The 18276-nt window shown below is 36.5% G+C and overlaps 2 protein-coding genes across 3 annotated transcripts; one reads left to right on the forward strand and one right to left on the reverse strand.

The window, feature by feature from the left end:
* Positions 1-4515: 4515 nt before the first annotated feature.
* Positions 4516-10209, forward strand: LOC106158103 (excitatory amino acid transporter 3). The gene is made up of 8 exons (XM_087002975.1): positions 4516-4969; positions 5373-5574; positions 5738-5889; positions 6931-7057; positions 7631-7864; positions 8069-8263; positions 8500-8640; positions 9207-10209. Exons 1-8 carry the CDS (start codon positions 4732-4734, stop codon positions 9355-9357), a joined length of 1440 nt encoding a protein of 479 aa, XP_086859101.1. The 5' UTR covers positions 4516-4731; the 3' UTR covers positions 9358-10209.
* Positions 10210-10598: 389 nt separating this feature from the next.
* On the reverse strand, positions 10599-17965 carry LOC106175947 (uncharacterized). Of its 2 annotated transcripts, none has more exons than XM_087002976.1 (13): positions 17778-17965; positions 16806-17095; positions 16514-16584; positions 16303-16348; positions 15825-16010; positions 15373-15428; positions 14876-15038; positions 14496-14586; positions 14212-14287; positions 13340-13465; positions 12825-12992; positions 12610-12667; positions 10599-12383 (listed from the first exon to the last, which is right to left on the reverse strand). In XM_087002976.1, the coding sequence occupies exons 2-13, from the start codon at positions 17049-17051 to the stop codon at positions 12258-12260; spliced, it is 1413 nt and encodes a 470-aa protein (XP_086859102.1). In that variant the 5' UTR covers positions 17052-17095; positions 17778-17965; the 3' UTR covers positions 10599-12257. The 2 variants fall into 2 exon arrangements, with proteins under 2 accessions (XP_086859102.1, XP_013413601.1); XM_013558147.3 differs by having other exon boundaries at positions 16806-17105; positions 17778-17964.
* Between the last annotated feature and the right edge of the window lie 311 nt (positions 17966-18276).

Genomic DNA, 18276 nt, shown 5'->3' on the forward strand with positions numbered 1-18276 from the left:
TTCCTTTTTTTTTTTTTTGAGGGGGGGGGGAGGAAGGGGGTTGAAAGACTGAAATACTTGTGTGTGGAACAAACTTATTAGGTCTGTCAATACCGTCCGTGGTACTTATCTAGATGCTGACTTAAGGAAAAGTAAGTGTGATCGACTGTGAGAAAAGAAATAAGGCGAAGGATCCCCCAAACATTTTAATTTTTCAAACACCTCTAATAGTATCCCCAGGTACCTACTGGCCTGACACCAGAGAAAATGTAACTTGTGTTTTAGGCTTCTTCAATTAAATGTGTGCTGAGATCAGATAATAATTTCGTGTTTCTTTTTGATAGAAACCTCTTCCCAGAAAACGTGGTTCAGGCATGCTTGCAACATGTGGGGACCGAGGTTTCCTCAAACACAAGCAAGAAAAATGCCGGTTTGACCACGAATTTGACCATGCCATCAAAATTGGTGATTTATAAAGATGGAACAAACTTATTAGGTCTGTCCATTTTCAACACACACACACACACACACACACATACACACACACACACAAAGAAAAATACTCAAACCATCTTGCACTTCAATATAAAAGATATTTCTAAACAGATAGAATAAGAATACTTTTTTTCGTTTGCTTATTTCTATAGATCTGTCAATGAATATCAAAACTTTGGGCCACAAAATTAAAAATTTTACGCTTACTATTAAAAAATTGATTAACATAGCGGAGCTTTAACATCTAGTATCTAAGCATTTACTTTTCTTTTTCAAGGGATGGTAGTATTCAGTTTTGTGTTTGGTTGGAGAGTTCACGCTGCCGATGAAGTTGGAAAGCCTGTTTACAACTTCTTTGTCGGGGTCTCAGTGGTCATATTCAATATGTTGACTCTAATCTTTTGGTAAATATTTTAAGAAGAACGCTATTGATCATACAAAATCAAGTGACCATTGTATCTCATTGTCATCAAATTCTGTCTATTCATTTTATTTTATTTTATTATTTTTTTTTTTGTAATTTAGTTTCTCGACTTTAAAAGGTTGGGGAAAGCGCCTTTAGAACAAAGTCGCTGAACCTCTAAGCCAAATATTTACTATTCACTGGTGGATTCAGATTATTTAAACTTTTCTCATCGCCATTTTTGTGATCCTTTTTTTAGATAGCTTCAAATAACTTATTTACTTGCATGTTGTCACTGGCAGGTATGCTCCACTGGGAATTGCCAGTTTGATAGCGGCCTCCATTCTTCGTGTTGAAGACATCTCAACGGCCTTCCAGTCACTTGGTCTACTCGTTCTTAGCGTCGTTGTTGGTAACCTGTTTCATATGTTGGTAGTTTTGCCGTTTATTTACTTCGCCTTTGTGCGCAAGAACCCCTACAAGTACATGTTTAACTTCCTGGAAGCATTGCTGGTCGGAATAGTGCCACCAAGCGGGTAGAGCTATCCAGTTTTGTGTTAACTAAAGTATATACATTTTCGATCGTTTTAGGAACAAACAGTTCATTCTACCGTGTACTTGGCTTAAGTATTTGTCAAGTGTCACCCTAAATTTATGTTTTTCTTTTCAAAGAAGCACCAAATCTTTGTGGTAGGATGTGATGTTATGTTATGTTATGTTATGTTGCGCTATGATAGAATCGGAGCATATTCCATGATTTCCATCATACCTGAATGTCGTGGACAAACCTATCCCATACTTCAAATCCATTTATTTATAACATAAGTGGATGTGATAGGTGTGACAGTATAGCAGCATTTAAGTAATTTGCTGTAGAAAGGTTGACGAATTAACCGACGGTTTTTGGCTTAAACACATTTCTCCAAAAATCAAATGTCTGTAGATGCTCAATGTACTAAGAGTCAATTTTAATATCTTAAAATCAATCACGATATTGTTTAAAAAGGTTGCACACGTTTGCAGTTACAGTCCATTCCAGAGAATAGGTGCTGCAATAATCAAGAACGTCTTCATCGTCCCCAGCGGCAGTCTGGTTTTATAAGTCATCATCTGCAGTGCAATGGGGAGTCCTATCTCAGACGAAACCATCAGCCTGTTTTTCACCGTAGACTGGCTGCTGTAAGTTTTTTTTTTTTTTGCTTTGCAAACTTCGTGCCATTTAGTTTTTGTCAAAGGCCGTGTAAAGAAGTCATTTATTTTTACCTCTTACTCTCTAAGAGCGCGTGATTGAGCACACTGTATGTTTATACTTTACATTACAGCATGTGCTCCTATATTATACAAAAAGCGATAACAGCTTAACATTGATAGTGCTTTAATTTTGTCTATTGGCATGAATTGTCCTTTGTCAGTATAACATCAAAATTTTCCCAGGGATCGAGTACAAGTGGCTTGTAATAGTTTGAGCTCTGGGCTCGCCTCCGCCGTCGTCGAAAAAGTCTGCAGAAAGCAACTTGATACAAGCTGTGATCAACCAACTGCAAACAGGCAAGATCTTGAGAACTGCTATGACAATGATGCAGCCACAGTTTCACAAGAGATTCTGCTGGCAAAGTCGATTTCAGGACGTGGGACATGAACAAGTGCCCTATTTGGGACCATTCAGAATAGAAGATCCGAGTATAAACTGGTCCAAGGCTCAAATATGGCGGGCCCTACATGAAAGGAAGACCGCTTAATCCTGTATTGGTCTCTCCGCCTCTCACACGCCTCCCCAAGCGTCTGGTCGAATGGAGCCGAGATATTAATTACTGTGCTTCTGCAGGGATGACGCATGGGGAGGCGTGTGAGAGGCGAACAGACGATTACAGGATTAAGCGATCTTCCTTTCATGTAGAGTCCGCCATATTTGAGCCTTGGACCAGTTGATACTTGAATCTTTCATTCAGAATGGTCCATTTGATGATGTTTACCTGTAAAAGTAACTTCTTCGGTGATGTGGTATCTAAGACCTCTTTGCCCTTAGAACCAACTAGAGGGGAAAGGTCAGATAGGGACAGTAAGAAGTATGTAGTTGATGGCCCTTGCTCCAAATGCCAAACAATAGACAGTTACAATAATCAAGACATGCCACCATTGCGTGAATCTCTTAGCCTTTTCTCATTTATAAACTGACAGATTTCTGGATACTCCGAAGACCAGAAAAGAATGCTTTGCATGTTTGGTTGATATGTTTGGCCATATCACTTGTCATCAATCACAATTTTTTTTACTTCATGTGGGTCTACAGGTTTTTGACACATTGGAGGTGATCTATTATTAATACATATGAGAAATAATTGGATACGAAGTGAATGCAGACTGAATATTGGCAACGCTAAGCACAAAATGATTTTAAAATAACCAACACATTGCAGACACTGATCTATGTGCTTTTCACAATCTTCAAATTTAACCATAGAACATAGATTTCAGAGTAGCTGGTATAGAGCATGATACTGTAGGCACAACTGGCAACAACAAGATGACAAGTTCTCTCGAATTGCAATTTATTTGAATAAAAGTAAATAAAATCTGTTTACTAGAGTAGATCTATGGATTATCTGTATTGCTTGTTGCTATTGTATCGCACTGTAAGACGACAGTCACGGAGCACAGAGCATCGCCCTTACCGCCTAAACGTGGCTTCACACACTGTTGTCAGTCTCCTGTAAATAACGATGAGATAGGAGTAAATACTGCCTTAGTCTAAGTGCACTTCAACATAGTAGGTCAATTTTAAAGATTAAGGAGGCAGTGGACCTTTATTTCTATATAACCTTTCCCCCTTCTTATACACTTCTTGTCAAGTTTAATAAGAAAATTCGGGTTTAGGCTACCACCTGAAAATACAAAAATAACTCGGTATTAACCAATTTTGTTCCTCCGGTAGCAGAAAAGCTGTGGGGTTGAGAGTAGCTGTGAGGTCAGATTCGACCAAGGTAAGCATTGTTTTGGTTTTTCATTTATTAGGGTATGATAAAGTGGTCAAGTTAGAATTTCGTATGTATTTTCCTAAAAGTTGACGTGATCTTAACCTTTTTATCATTCTTTTACTGGGACATATGTGAATCTGGACACATAAGTCATTTATTCTTTTTTGCTTTTTTTCTTTTAAAAAGGAATATGAAAAGCTGTTACTCAACACACGTACAGAGGGCGTTAATTTCATTTTAGTATGCATTTATAAAGTCTACGCATTGTCTACGGGCGAAAAACGAAATTTTGTTGTCCTACACACACACACACACACACACATACACACACACACACAAAAGGGATGTCAATGAAACTGTTTTTGTAAAGAGGTCGTGATGCAGCAAACTAAAATCTTAAACGGTCTAGAGCATTAGAATTAACTAAAAACTCGGTTGTTGTAACCTTACTGGTTGTCAATGATTATTGTGATCGCAGAAACCTAGGAACATGTATTTTATAAAAGTAGATCAGTTTAACCTGTCCTATTAATCAAATGTTGTTAAATGTGTCATATGCAAACCATGTTTTTAAAATGTTGTGACGCGTAAATAAGTAATTGTTTTTTTTAAATGAATATGAAACTTAAAAAAAATCTTTTATTGACCATGCTTTTACTATTCTATTTTCCAAACAAATTAAAATACCCTTAGATCTTAGATTTGTTATGTCCCGAATTGCTATTGTGTAAATGAACAAATTAAAACCATGAAGTTAGTGATGCATTGTGTAACTCCGATCGTGTCAAGGCATTGTTTTTGTAAGGTTATCAAAATAAATCTTGTTCATTCCTTCAAGATACCACCAAGCGAATACAAGTGATCTGGTGCACTAGCAAAATGCCGACTTTATCCTGCAATAAGTGCGGCCAAAAATCGATCAGGGGATGGCTCATCAAGAACAGATTACTGATCATTTCGATGATTGGGATATGCCTAGGTATCATCCTTGGCTTCGGGCTTCGACCAGCTTCCCTCTCGGAATCCACCATAATGTGGATAGGTATTTGGGGAGAGTTATTTCTGCGCATGCTCAAAATGATCATCATTCCGCTGGTAATAGCTTGTCTAGTTACAGGTAACCGAGTTTTTTCCTGATTATCTTATGCTAAAAAAAGTTCATCATCTGGTAACTATTTCACTTATTCTTGAATGAAATCCCCAACGCATGGCTCTACTTTATCTAGTACTTATGAATTGTAAAGTAGAATGTTTAACAAACACTGGTATGTAACAAGTTAATTGCTGCTTGTTTCCATTTGGGCCAGTGCTTACTATATAGCGATGAAAGCTCTAAAGACAACATCAGTGGATAGCATCATCTCCACACATCACACATTGTGTTAAATAAATCAACGAGCTTAAAACCTCCCACTGCAACTTAAATTACTTCAGGCGTTTTCAAGATATACACCTATGTGACGTTCCAAAAAATTATATATTTTTATGCATATACTTTACGTTGTTAAGTATAACTTCAGGTGTCGGTGCTTTAGAAGTTAAGACCAGTGGTAGTATCGGAATTGCAACTCTGGTGTACATAATCGTTACCCAGGTTATTGGGGTCATGATTGGTATTATACTGGCAGTCTCTATCAGACCAGGAACTGATTTGGGCGATGAACCACAATTTGGAACTGCCAGTAGCACAGAATATGGGGATACATTTGCAGATATGTTAAGGTGTGTGTGTGTGTGTGTGTGTGTGTGTGTGTGTGTGTGTTAAGTATACGACTCCTTTATCGTTATCTGTGCGCTGAGAAAAATTTAAGGAAAAATATTTTAAAAAATACCTGCTTTGTAACCTTTTTCAATGAAATACATACATACCGAACTTTTTCAATAGAAACCTCGTCCCAGAAAACGTGGTTCAGGCATGCTTGCAACATGTGGAGACAGAGGTTTCTTCAAATAAAAGCAAGGAAAATACCGGTTCTACCAAGAATTTGACTGTACCAACAAAATCGGTGGTTTACAAGGAAGGGACGAATTTATTAGGTCAGTCCTTAAAAAATTTGCAAAATCATTTTGTTCAAGTTCAATGAGTAAAAATACTAATGAGCTACATTATCCGTAGGCTCAGATTTACTTTTGTTTCTGTTTCTGTTTTTATAAATGAATTCTGCAGTTTTAGAGTTTACGAATATTATGTTTTGATAAAGTTAATACGTTGTATTAAGGTGAACATGGCTGAACAGAGCCCATCTTAACCCTCGGTCACAACCGGCCGCACGGGCTCTTACGGCCTGTTTGCGTCCAAACTTAAGGGAAAATCTTGCGAAATTTCGAGTACGCAGACAGCCCGTAAGTACGTACTGAGGATATTAGATATTGGATATTGTCCAAAAACTACAAATAATGCGAACAGCGAGGCCGCAAGTGTAACTTGGTCCCCCACGGAATTTGCAAGGAGTTCGCAAGTGAGACGTACATGGTCCAGGACGCACATCGCAAGCAACGAAGGAGTAAGTGCCCCTTGCCTGTTGAGGATGTTCGCACGCCCTCACAAATTACGAACAAAATCGAACGCACGGCGGGATCGCGTCACCCCACGCCAGGAGTGTAAAAGGCGCACGCTCGTGTTTCGCCGATGAACGTCGATTGTGCAACGTGTACAAGATTTTTCAAAATTTTTGAATTTTGCTCAATTCGCTTTCCAATAGGCCTCAAAAAGACAAGGAAAAGAAGCTTAGAGAGAAAAGAAGAAGTGTGAACTACTTTCGCCGTGCAATGCATTCTCTTCATAAGTGGTGTGTGCCACGTACGCAGACTGCAAGACAGACTCAAGAAATGAGTACAATTTTCACGGCAATCGCACCCTGCAAGTATCTTCGTTAATACACGACGTGGCCACTGCGACTCGCAAGGCAGACTTGCCCATTGTCACTGCAACCTTCATTTACCTCTACGAACTCCATGGCCTTCACTGTACCCAAAATTCGCGACGGACGTGAGACCCTTAATACGTCCGGTTGTGACCGAGGCTTTACGTATGACTGTCTAGTATCAAAACATATACATTTATTTTTTTACTTCAAGGGATCATAGTATTCAGCTTGGTGTTTGGTTGGGGAGTTCACGCTGCCGGTGAGGTCGGAAAGCCTGTTTACAATTTCTTTGTTGGAGTGTCTGGTGTCATATTCAAGATGCTGACTCTAATCTTTTGGTATGATTTATTTTAAACACAATAATGCATATTTACGAGTTGTGTTTCAATGTCAAATTCTGTCAATCCTGCGTTTTATAATGTACATGGACAGATTTCATTTTTTACTGGAGGTAAAAAACATTACACGGTTGACTTTGGAATGCAATCACTGCATGTATGCCACATGTTAAGTATATACATGTATTTACATATCTGAGATATCAAGACTTTTCTACCCCCCCCCCCCCCTTTTTAAATCCATAAAATTGGCATTTTGATTCAGGGTAAGTTTCCTTCCATTTTGTTGAGAGACAAGCCTGATTCCCGCATTTTATTTTGGAAAGATGGGATGGATACCCCTTCATCTGTCTTAAACAACGTACGAAGCACGCCCTGCCCTTTTAGGACATCATCGCTGTTTTCATAAGGCATTCATGGTCGCAATTTATTTTGACGAGGTTTTGTGTACAATAAACATAAAGGGGGGCTCGATGCGTTAGGATCTATTGCCTTATCCGCTTAGATCAGAGACGTTTCTATTTTGGCAATGGACATAATGTTGCAAGAATGTGTTATTGTTGTTATTGGCAGGTATGCTCCTCTAGGAATCGCCAGTTTGATAGCGGCATCCATTCTTCGTGTTGAAGACATCTCAACGGCTTTCCAGTCCCTTGGTCTGTTTGCTCTGAGCATCGTTGTGGGGAACATCTTTTATATATTGGTAGTTTTACCATTAATTTATTTCGCCTTTGTGCGCAAGAACCCCTACAAGTACCTGTATAACCTCCTGGAGGCACTGCTGGTTGGAATAGCTCCACCGAGCAGGTAGAATTTCTCTCTCTATATTTTTTTAAATTAACACACTTATTCTCATGTTTGTTTTTCGAGCCTAACATGGCGAAAATTGCTTGCCTTTGTGATAAATAAGATTAAATGTGATAATCAAGTAGACCGATGTGGTATACGTACGTTCACATACTGATGTTTCTTCAAAATTCATTACATGATCGTTTTTTTCATTACTCCAAGCGCTGCCGCCATGCCCTTCTTGTTCAAATGCTGTGAAGAGGAGTGCAAGATTGACAACAGAGTCACTAAGTTCGTCCTTCCGATTGCTGTGACCATTAACCGCGATGGATCCGTTATGTTCATAATAATTGCCGCCATGTTCATAGCGCAAACCTATGGTATGACCATTGGGGCTGGAGAGGTGGCCATAGCCGGGTGAGATAGGATCTTTGTAGTGCGTGCACATCTAGCTTTTTTAGACTACTTGGTTAAGACGATTGTAAGGGTGAATATTTGAGAGGACATGGTTCAATTACAGATAAAAGTCAATTGCCAAAGACAAAAGTGTTGACCCCCCCCCCAAAAAAAAAAAAATAATAAATAAAAAAAAAATAAATAAATAAAAGAAATGAAAATTACCAAATAATCCTAAGAAACCAACTCATTTTCAGCCTTCTCATTATATTGCTGTCCCTGTCTTTGGCTGCCATTCCCAGTGGCAGTTTGGTTTTATTAGTTATCGTCTGCAGTGCAATGGGGATTCCTATCTCAAACGAAACCATCGGCCTGTTGTTCACCGTAGACTGGCTTCTGTAAGTATTTTTTCTGTGTTAATTAAAAAATTATTTGTGCTGGTGGCCTATTTCTTTTAGTTAACCTGTCGAAGGTCGCAAGTTGATAAACGTAATGATTGTGGTAATTCAAGTGTAGGTCACTTGTCATAGCCATTGTTTTCTATCAAATTAGGTGTTCATTCCTAGTACGTTGAAAATAATTTTAATAAATAGTAATATATAAAATAATAATACAATAAATAGTCAAACCTACATTTAACGACCCTTTGCGGTTGAAAGTTAGATATATACACGATGTGATGTAGAATTTCTGATTACCCACTGACACGTCGTGGAATGCAACAAATTTTGTTTTTTGATTGAAAATTACCTGAAATTTGGAATAACTGAAACGTTGTTACACGTAATAGGGAAAATTTTCGTCTACTGTCCCGTAAAAAAGCGAGTTATTGAACATCCTTTCATATTTGCTCTAATATTGTATAATTAATTCATAATCACATTTTGCATTGTCATTGAATGTGCTTCGATACCAAAAGGCATTACTTAAAAACATCCAGCAGATTTTAATCCTCTTTTTCCAGGGATCGAGTGCGGTCGGCCAGTAATATTTTGAGCCACGGGTTTGCCTGCGCCGTTGTCGAAAGGGTCTGTAGAAAGCAACTTGAAACAAGTAGTGATCAACCGTCTGCAAGCACACAAGATCACGAGAACTGCTATGACAATGCAGTTTAACAACGGACTCTGCTCGCCAAGTGGGTTTTAGGAAGTAAAGTCGTGAACAAGTCGCCTGATTAAGCTTGCCAATGAGTCCAGTCCCTTCGGCTATATTTGATCTTTACCATTTGCCCACAGTAAAGTCTTGAATCCGACATTTTGCATTTATGAATATTGCTAATGAAGGAAGGAGGTCATGCTCTCTTTCTGGTTTTTGTTCATGGCTTTAAAGACAAATAACAAACGTATTTTTTTTGTATCTGAGACATAAGCAGACGATTCAAAAGTTTCTGTATAGGTATTATTTACCTGTTTATATCGGTAAAACTATTCACCTATTCAAGGCCTAGCTATATCGGAAAAACGCGGCACTACACAGGTTTGGTTTGCTATTTACAGAGCAAGGGTACGAAAAAAGAGTGCAGCCGAGAATGTATAAGATGAAGTATTATGTACATTTGCATGATAACAATATCCAAAATTCAAACTGAGAGCATAGTTTGTATCCACATTATAAAATTAAAGACATTTTCAGAATAAAAAGCTGAAAGATATTTAAATTTACCAGTATCCTCGTTTTGCTATTATATTCCGCAATTCAGCTCGCAAACTATTTTATTGCAAATCCTACGCCTTTAAAATTTTATATTCAATTGACGCGACCTTGCCTATATTTGTTGTTCAAAACCGCATTGATGACACTTTTTCAGATTGTAAATAATAATTGGCTGCAATAAATGATAATATAAAAGGGTTTTTGCACTTTTTAATTGCATGCCATATGCCCAAATGCCATGGACAGACATAGTCTATTCGTTTTCTTCACAGATTAATGCAGTGTTTTATGCACTCTAGGACCCAAAATATCTTCTATCGTAGATTTGAGTAATTTGCAATTGTTTATCAATACTTTCAGAACAAGATGAAATTGCGCGGCATTTTAAAAACATAGGACGGGAAATAATCAGAATATTTTTTAATTAAAATCTAGATTAAAATTTAAATAAAAATAATTAGATTAAAATCATGCTATCTCCTTCCTAATGAATTGGACAAAATAGTTTCAAATACTTCACGCTACGTATCATTTTGTGTAAATATAACGTAGACCTACCCTCGGAACGATAAATGGTTGAACGAAGTTTCAGAGCGGTGGTGGTCATATATACTGTATAGACTAAACTGATTGCAAAGTATTGGAAACTGGCTTAAACACCTACACTACTGTAATTATTAAGGAAAAACACAACGCACTGTAATATCAAATGCATATTTTTTTTACTTCACAGCAGGGTAAGTATTGCGCCTGGATCTGCTAGTGTAACCACATCAACTTTGTAAATAAATATACACAAGTCCCACAAGTTTAACTAGAGTACCATAATTAAGGGGTTAACAAAAAATACCTATCAAAAAATAGTTAACGTTTGTTTGCAAATAAACAGAACTGAAAAAAAAATTTATAAAGCGATAACAAAAAATAACAAATACCTAAGCACACAAAGCAGTGCCAAACTGAAATAAAAGAGGTCTCTGGCTACTCAAACAATAATAATTATACTATTGATGAAGTTTATGAGAACAATGTTAAACATATTAAATACTTAGAAAGGTTTGCTGCCATCCTTTGTGGAACCTTAACCTATTACTAAAAAATGCCTCTATGTACAGATTAGCTGCCATCAAGGGCAAAAGGTATCTCTAAAACTACACAAGACAAACAAGATATAAGACACTGTCGTAAGTTAGACTGAAATTTGTGCCAACAATATTTAAAAAGAACATGTGACTTGGTGAGTTTTCTCATAACAATCATGCCTTTTAAATGGGAACTTATATTTTTTAAATATTGCTTTTAACTTGAATAAGTGATTTACTTGAGAACACTCTGATCTCTTTTTAAGTTCCACTAATTAAGATAGCTATCATTAGCTACACATATTATCTATTAATTATTTTCTTTCTTTATTTTTACTTTTCATAGATGAAGTATCATGGAATGAACAGAGATCAACACACTGGCCAGATTATGCAGTGTTGTCGTATTTAAAACTCCTGCTAAAGTGTAGTTTATTAAATATGAGAACACTAAACAAACTGGTCTAACAAAAGAACTATAACTGCCACAACCACCCACATAACTTGTATGTACAGAGTTTTCATAAAATATTATGCAAAACTGATATATTTTTTTAACCTTTCACTAATGTGACTTTTTTTAGTTAAGCATGAAGCAGCATTTCTCCCAACATTACCAGTACAAGATATAAATACACAGTTACAATGTAAGTTTGGCGGCTTTAAATAGTGTCAAAAGAAATTAGTGAAAAAAAAAAAAAAAAAAAAACGTTTTCACCGGTGGCTTATCACAAACTTTCAGCCTCTCACTTATATACACAAATTTACAGCACAAATATCAATTGTGATTATCTAAATATATTAATAATAGGGGAAAAAGGGGAAAACAGACTTCAATACCATGAAGAATCAAACATAACTGTCTAGCCCTGACATAAAAAACACTCAAAAGCATTCATAACAGGAGAGGACTTCAAGAGCACAAACCTATGCCCAGGAAAAGGCAGTTACTGAAAGTGATTACAGAAACAAAAACGCTTCAAAAAATTATTAGGAAACCTGGATTCGGTTGGCATTGTCATCACTTTTTTCCCTTCTAAATAACTGACTTACATGAAAATTTCATCAAAATTTGTGCAGAACTCTTTGTGATCCACTAAAAAAACATAAAAACCAACACCGCTGTATACATGACCTCCTTTACAGGAGAAGGTAAGGGCACTTTCATTAAATGAAAGAAATATCTATAATGACAACTTTAAAATAAAAACCAATTTTAACACTTCAAAGAATTTAACCATTCCCTATAAAATTAGTGTGTTAAATTGTGTAGCAATCTTTCACATGCATTCCTGCTTGTTGCAATCCTTCTGTGGGCCCCAGTATACATGTGCATATTTTGCTCGCAGCGCTTGCTCCAGTTCACGTGCATGCTCTTTATCTCGTGTCTCCACGGTTACCTTTACCTGAAGTACAATTTGTAATAAACATAACTCCCTACAAAATATCTCAATTGTTTCTCAAATTGTGAAACAAGCCACATATTGTATTAATGTCATCATACCTCAAGTAGAATATTTTTTCATGAAAAAAAAAATTAAAATTTTAAGTGAACACACTTTCAGGTAGCTACTGACTATATTTATGGCCCTTATTAGTCCTTGCCACTTCGTAATAGCACAAATGTATTACCTGAACTGAGAATATGTCAGCTTTTAGCCATGCCCTTTCATGGTATATGTCCTTGATACTGAAGACAAAAAGGAAAATATGTATTACAATAACTTTTATGGCAATATTCAATGAACACATTCATTTGCAGTTGCCACCAAATATTTGATAACATATATATAGGCACATGCACCCATATCCCAGTATAAATATGCAGGGTAAAAGATCACGCATACCTGGCTCCCATCTGTGCCAGCAACTTAGCCAGCTCAGCAATCCCCCCTGGTCTGTCAGTGACCGTAGCTGTAAATGTACACAGGCGTCCATCTGCCGCCAGCCCTCTCTCCATGCAACGCCCAAGGATTGTTGTGTCAATATTACCACCACACAGAGCAATGACAACCCTGAAAACAAATCAAAATACAGCTCTGAGACAATTGTGTTTTCAATCTTAAAGTCTCATATTCTGGTACTACCAATTGCAAGTAGAGGGTATATTTCCAATTCCTAGTTTTTGAAAGTGTCTCTCAATTATAACAAGATAGGGCAACTGTAACTGCCTACATGGATACTTTGACATGCATACCATTACAAACCTTGAGACAAAACATGATGCACTTTTTAGTGAATAGATTGAAATTATGCAGAATGTAATGTTTTACTTGATAAATATTTAAATAATAAAAATAATTTATAATTTTATAGTGGTATGCATCAATGCAATTCTGAAAGTGCCATCAATGTCACTCACCGTTTGTTTTCCAATTCGGGTAGTTTCCCCTGTATGAGGGCAGCCAGACCTGTGGCACCTGCTCCCTCAACTACTGCCTTCTCTATTTCTATCAGTCTCAGGATGGACAGAGCAATGGCTTCTTCACTGGAATAATACAAAGATATAATAAAAATAATAATTACAAAATTGGGAAAATGCAAGAAAAGGTTTTTGTGAGTGTTAGGTTAGATAGTTGAGTGTTGGGTAAATTTTTATTACATTATTCATTGCATATTCAAGAAGTTCGGAATTTTTTGTGCTTCTAGGAACTAAGATTGCAATACTATCTATTGAAACTAACAAAACGAGGCATGAAAAAATCACTACTGTAACAGAAAATTCACCATTCCAACATATTCTAGATAACTGCCTGATAAGTTTCAGTTAAAAAGATTGAATTTTTATTTTTCTATGCTGCCTAATTGCTCAGGTACCTTCATTACAGTATACTTTATATATATTAACTTGTGCAGATCATTGTTGATTAAACACTTTATAAACTTTCTATTGATATAACTTTCTATTGCTTTATTTATACTTTTTACACCAGACAGAGCTGATGAAAATGTACAGAGATAAATAATGATAATAATAATACAAAAAAGGAACTTTTACACAGATACATATATAGCACCAAAATAACATTTATCATTATGCATCATTACTACAGGTGCATATCCAATATTTCATAATCATAAACCAGGTGCAATCTTAATGCCAAGTCAACTGCTCACAGCTTTAATCATATGCTAGCGTCATACTTTAAGTATTGTATACATGACTAAGGTATAGATATCAATAAGAACCAAAAAATATAGCAAAATGCACAAAATATGCCTTATATTACCTACCTTACAACCACCATTTTGTCAACCAATGGGGCAGCAGTCGCCAAGGCATTTACACCAACTGTGGGGACAGCCAGACCTTGAAAAGGAAAAAAATTAAACCCTACAGTCTTGGGCAATAAAAACAACTCCAATCGTAAAGGCCTTCTTTGGAGAGATTTGGGTAAAGGTAGTGTAATAAAAATAACTATAATGCATTATCAAGAATGCTGGATATTACAATTCACATCAACTGTTCTTGTTTTCAATTTTTTGTACTTAGTATATCCCCTACACTATGTACTAACCATCTGCCAGAGTAGAGGAGGCCTTAGTATAGATAGGCTTGCCTGCCTTTAGAGCATTGGAGAAGCTGCAACATCTTTCAGACTCCACACCCTACATTGAAGAAACTTGCTTAGAAAACAAATGTTTCAGGTATACACATTTTTTTCTATCAAAATAAAGTGAGTTTTGACACTTACCATTATATGACATACTAGTGAATATGCTATACTTAGGAATTTTAAACTTTTTTAAAAAAAGAATGAATTTCAGTTGTATCAAGAAAAAAAAAAACAATTTAAAACACTATCAGAGTGAATTCAGTCAAAATCATATTCACTTATTGCCCTCCTGAATAACTGTCTATCCTAGAGTTGTACTCATCTCTGATGCATGTACTTACAATGACCAGTGTTTCAGGACTAAGACTCTTGACTGCCAGAGCCAGCCCAGCTATCAGGCCACCACCACCTACTGGTACTATCACAGCATCCACATCAGACACCTGGTCCATGATTTCCAGACCCATGGTGCCCTGGCCTGCCAGGATGTGAGGGTGGTCATACCTGGAACATATGGACAATTCTTTCAATTTCAGTCACTCCTTCATTTTTTCTTTCTCATACCTGTACATGTACTATGAGCTACATGTATGTTGGGATCTTCGGAATAAGCACACAAGTAAATATATAAACATAGATCTGATTGAGCCAAACATTATAAAAATATTGAAAACACATAAAGGCACATAACAAATACTTTGTAGCACACTCAGAAAACAATTAAGTCAGACTTGCTTCACTGAAAAGAATGCAACAGTTTAGAAAAATAAGATCTGGACAAATATGGGAATCGTTAGTGCTCCATAAGAAATAAAGCTACTCTGTATGCATTACTCACCCATTGATATACTGTAACTGTTGTTTCTTCCCAAGTCTCATAGCATGTTCTCTAGACTAAAATATTAACAAAACATGGCCATTGTTACATATCACACAAAAATGTCAACAATGAGTGCATGACATTTTGATAACAATCTAGAAAAAGCAATTAAGATGTTAATCGCATAAATCACAAGTACATAAATCCTATAAATCAAAAGTACATATGGGCTCCTAATAAAAATATTTGGATTTTTCATATTTATATTCAGCGTCTTGCTATTTTGGTACATAAAAAAATACCATCAAAATGCCAAAGTATCAAGTGGACCCAAATATTTGCTCTTGTCATCTATCACCAATTTAAAAGGTACAAATAAACACTTATGGCTTACTATGATTTCAGTTCCTCTGGGCAAATAATCAACATGCTGATACCGTACACAACCAGTGATTTTATCTTGAACTCACCTCTCCAATATCCACTCCCTTTACAATAACACGTGCCCCATACTGTTGACACAGGTTGATCTTCATGAGTGGAGCCACCACTGGCATCACCACAGTGACTGGGATCTTCAGCTCCTGTCCGTGATATGCCAGGGCTAGGGCATGGTTCCCAGCACTGGCTGCTATCACACCACGAGCTTTCTGCTCCTGAAATTTAAAAAAAAAAAAAAAACAAAAAAACAGGTACATATTAAACATGCTTAATACATGTATATACTGCACTGGTGTGATAGCTGAATATGTCAATGTAATAATATCACAGCATTTTTTTTTTATATAACTTTGTTGCATTTTTCTTAATGTTTTCCATCTTTTTTTTTTATCTCGTAAATATTCTTTATCCGAGTGAACTACACATATTTTCACATTAAGCAGTCATATCATAACACCCCACAACATCTGTTCACAATATACATGTATTTTTCACATATGTAGTTACCTTGGATAACATCTGGAGGGTGTATCTTGCTCCTCTTTCTTTGAAGCTAAAAATACAATTTTTTTTCTAGTGTATGCATAAAGCAGCAAAAACATTCTACTTCATCTCAATTAATTCAGAAACAACATCTTTGTATGTTAAGATAAACTGATTAGAAAAACTTAGATGCACAACAGTACTGGATTACATCATACCCAAAAAAAAAGCCTACCTTCCTGTTACTTGTAGAAAATCTTTCTTGAAATAAATATCTGTTTTGAAGTGATGTGACATAGTGGACCACTAGAAAGAAAAATGCAACAGCAACAAGAATAAACAATCTAACAGAATACTTGCAGTCAGACACTTCATTATATAGAAACAATATCACCATCAATTTTTTCACTGAAATATTTTAAAATAAAATTTTGTTAGATGCCAAAATTATCAAAACCTATATGCCATTTATTTGATCAAACTCTTGCCGATCACATTGGTTTTGGACAAAAAAAAAATTTCCTTACTGTACATGGCGTCTTCTGGACTCCATTTTTGATCTTGTAGGCAGCAGCACTAATGTCCTGAAACTGAATCTGTCTTGGATGCTCGGGGTCACAAAAAGGATCTTTCAAAACTTCAGTATCCTCCTCCTCTTCTTCCATATTCTTCCCCTCATCAAATTGACCATTTGGCATGGGGTCATCATCAGATGAAATGTCTCCATTCATTGATGAATGTCCATTCACCATATTGTTCGTCTCTGTTGACATTATAAGAGTGGGATGGTACTGGAGTGGTATATATACTTCTACAGCTGTATAAAACTATAAAAATAAATGCCTAAGTTGCATATCATGTTGCACATCATTAATGCAATAAAGTCATTGGGTGCATGACAATGGCTGGTTTAGTACAGACAAGGCAATGAATAAAAGCATATGTGTCTATGATATTATCAAATCAGGCATGCACATAATGAACAACATGAAAGAATGGTGTGGGAGACTAAGTGCATGGCACATGCAGCAAACGTGATCAATGAGGTGGAAAGAAAGAAGTTCAGGGATGATGGAGAGATATAATAGACATTATTCATTCCCTTTTTCTCTAAAAAAATTAAATCCATTTCATTGATGGAAATCAAAGTTTAGCAATAGCTTGGTGACCTCCCTTCTCCTGGCAAGTACAACAAATGATTATGTTTCACACATAGGGGGTTTAACCATCACCAATCCCTGTCTATAAAGGGTGCATGATGCAATAGTTATTCTCTTGTACCTATAGCTAGGACCTGTACTTGGGAACAGAAGGACAAATGATCAACATGTAATTGTCAGTGTCATCACTGTGATCGAGGTTGCAGTGGCAGCTGAAAGTTCAGTTTTCAATTGTACATATCCAGAAAATTAAACATAAAACCAAAAGCATTGGATTATTCAACTGAAACGTAGTCTACTTTGTGCAGGAAGCGGTACCACAGAAAAGGGTTTGTTTACCTGATAAAACGTTCCAAATGTGTATTGCTCTTGGGCCCCTGGTACTGCTTGAGCATTCAAATGGATCTTGGAAACATGGTGAAGACTGCTTCAATTTACCGTATCAAGTATACCACACAAGTGTACAAAATAAGTCGAAGTAAGTGTCAAAATATGAGCACGAACCCCTCTTATACACGTCCAAATGACCTTGAGAGCACAAAACAGCCAATCAGAGCTCACCATTCCGTCACACCCACAATCCCACGTTTGTTTTGGTGTGCCAAGGGTGTCCGCAATATAGCATCAAGGACATAAGAATGGCTTTTTCACATGTCCACTATCACACAAATACAAACTGGCAGTCAGTAATGTACTTTTAACAATCACCGAAGGAACATTTACACGTACATTATTGTAAATTCACATGGTTTACGTGCATCTCGTGATATAAAATCTATTTTTTCGCAGTTGCCTGCATAACAAATATTCTCATTCATTAAAATGGCTAAATTCTAGT

Source organism: Lingula anatina, chromosome 1 (assembly GCF_051362555.1).
Source record: "Lingula anatina isolate TDL-2025a chromosome 1, LinAna3.0, whole genome shotgun sequence".
Classification (NCBI taxonomy): domain Eukaryota; kingdom Metazoa; phylum Brachiopoda; class Lingulata; order Lingulida; family Lingulidae; genus Lingula; species Lingula anatina.

What these genes read in the sequence shown, in the direction of transcription:
- LOC106175947 (XM_087002976.1), bottom strand. Translation starts at nt 17,051, where the DNA reads ATGTCAACAGAGACGAACAATATGGTGAATGGACATTCATCAATGAAT. An exon ending in TCCAGAAGACGCCATGTACA is followed by an intron (nt 16,585 to 16,805) that starts GTAAGGAAATTT and finishes TTTTCTTTCTAG; the next exon opens with TGGTCCACTATGTCACATCA. An exon ending in GTCCTGAAACACTGGTCATT is followed by an intron (nt 14,587 to 14,875) that starts GTAAGTACATGC and finishes TCTTCAATGTAG; the next exon opens with GGTGTGGAGTCTGAAAGATG.
- LOC106158103 (XM_087002975.1), top strand. Translation starts at nt 4,732, where the DNA reads ATGCCGACTTTATCCTGCAATAAGTGCGGCCAAAAATCGATCAGGGGA. An exon ending in GGAAGGGACGAATTTATTAG is followed by an intron (nt 5,890 to 6,930) that starts GTCAGTCCTTAA and finishes TTTTACTTCAAG; the next exon opens with GGATCATAGTATTCAGCTTG. An exon ending in GGAGAGGTGGCCATAGCCGG is followed by an intron (nt 8,264 to 8,499) that starts GTGAGATAGGAT and finishes ACTCATTTTCAG; the next exon opens with CCTTCTCATTATATTGCTGT.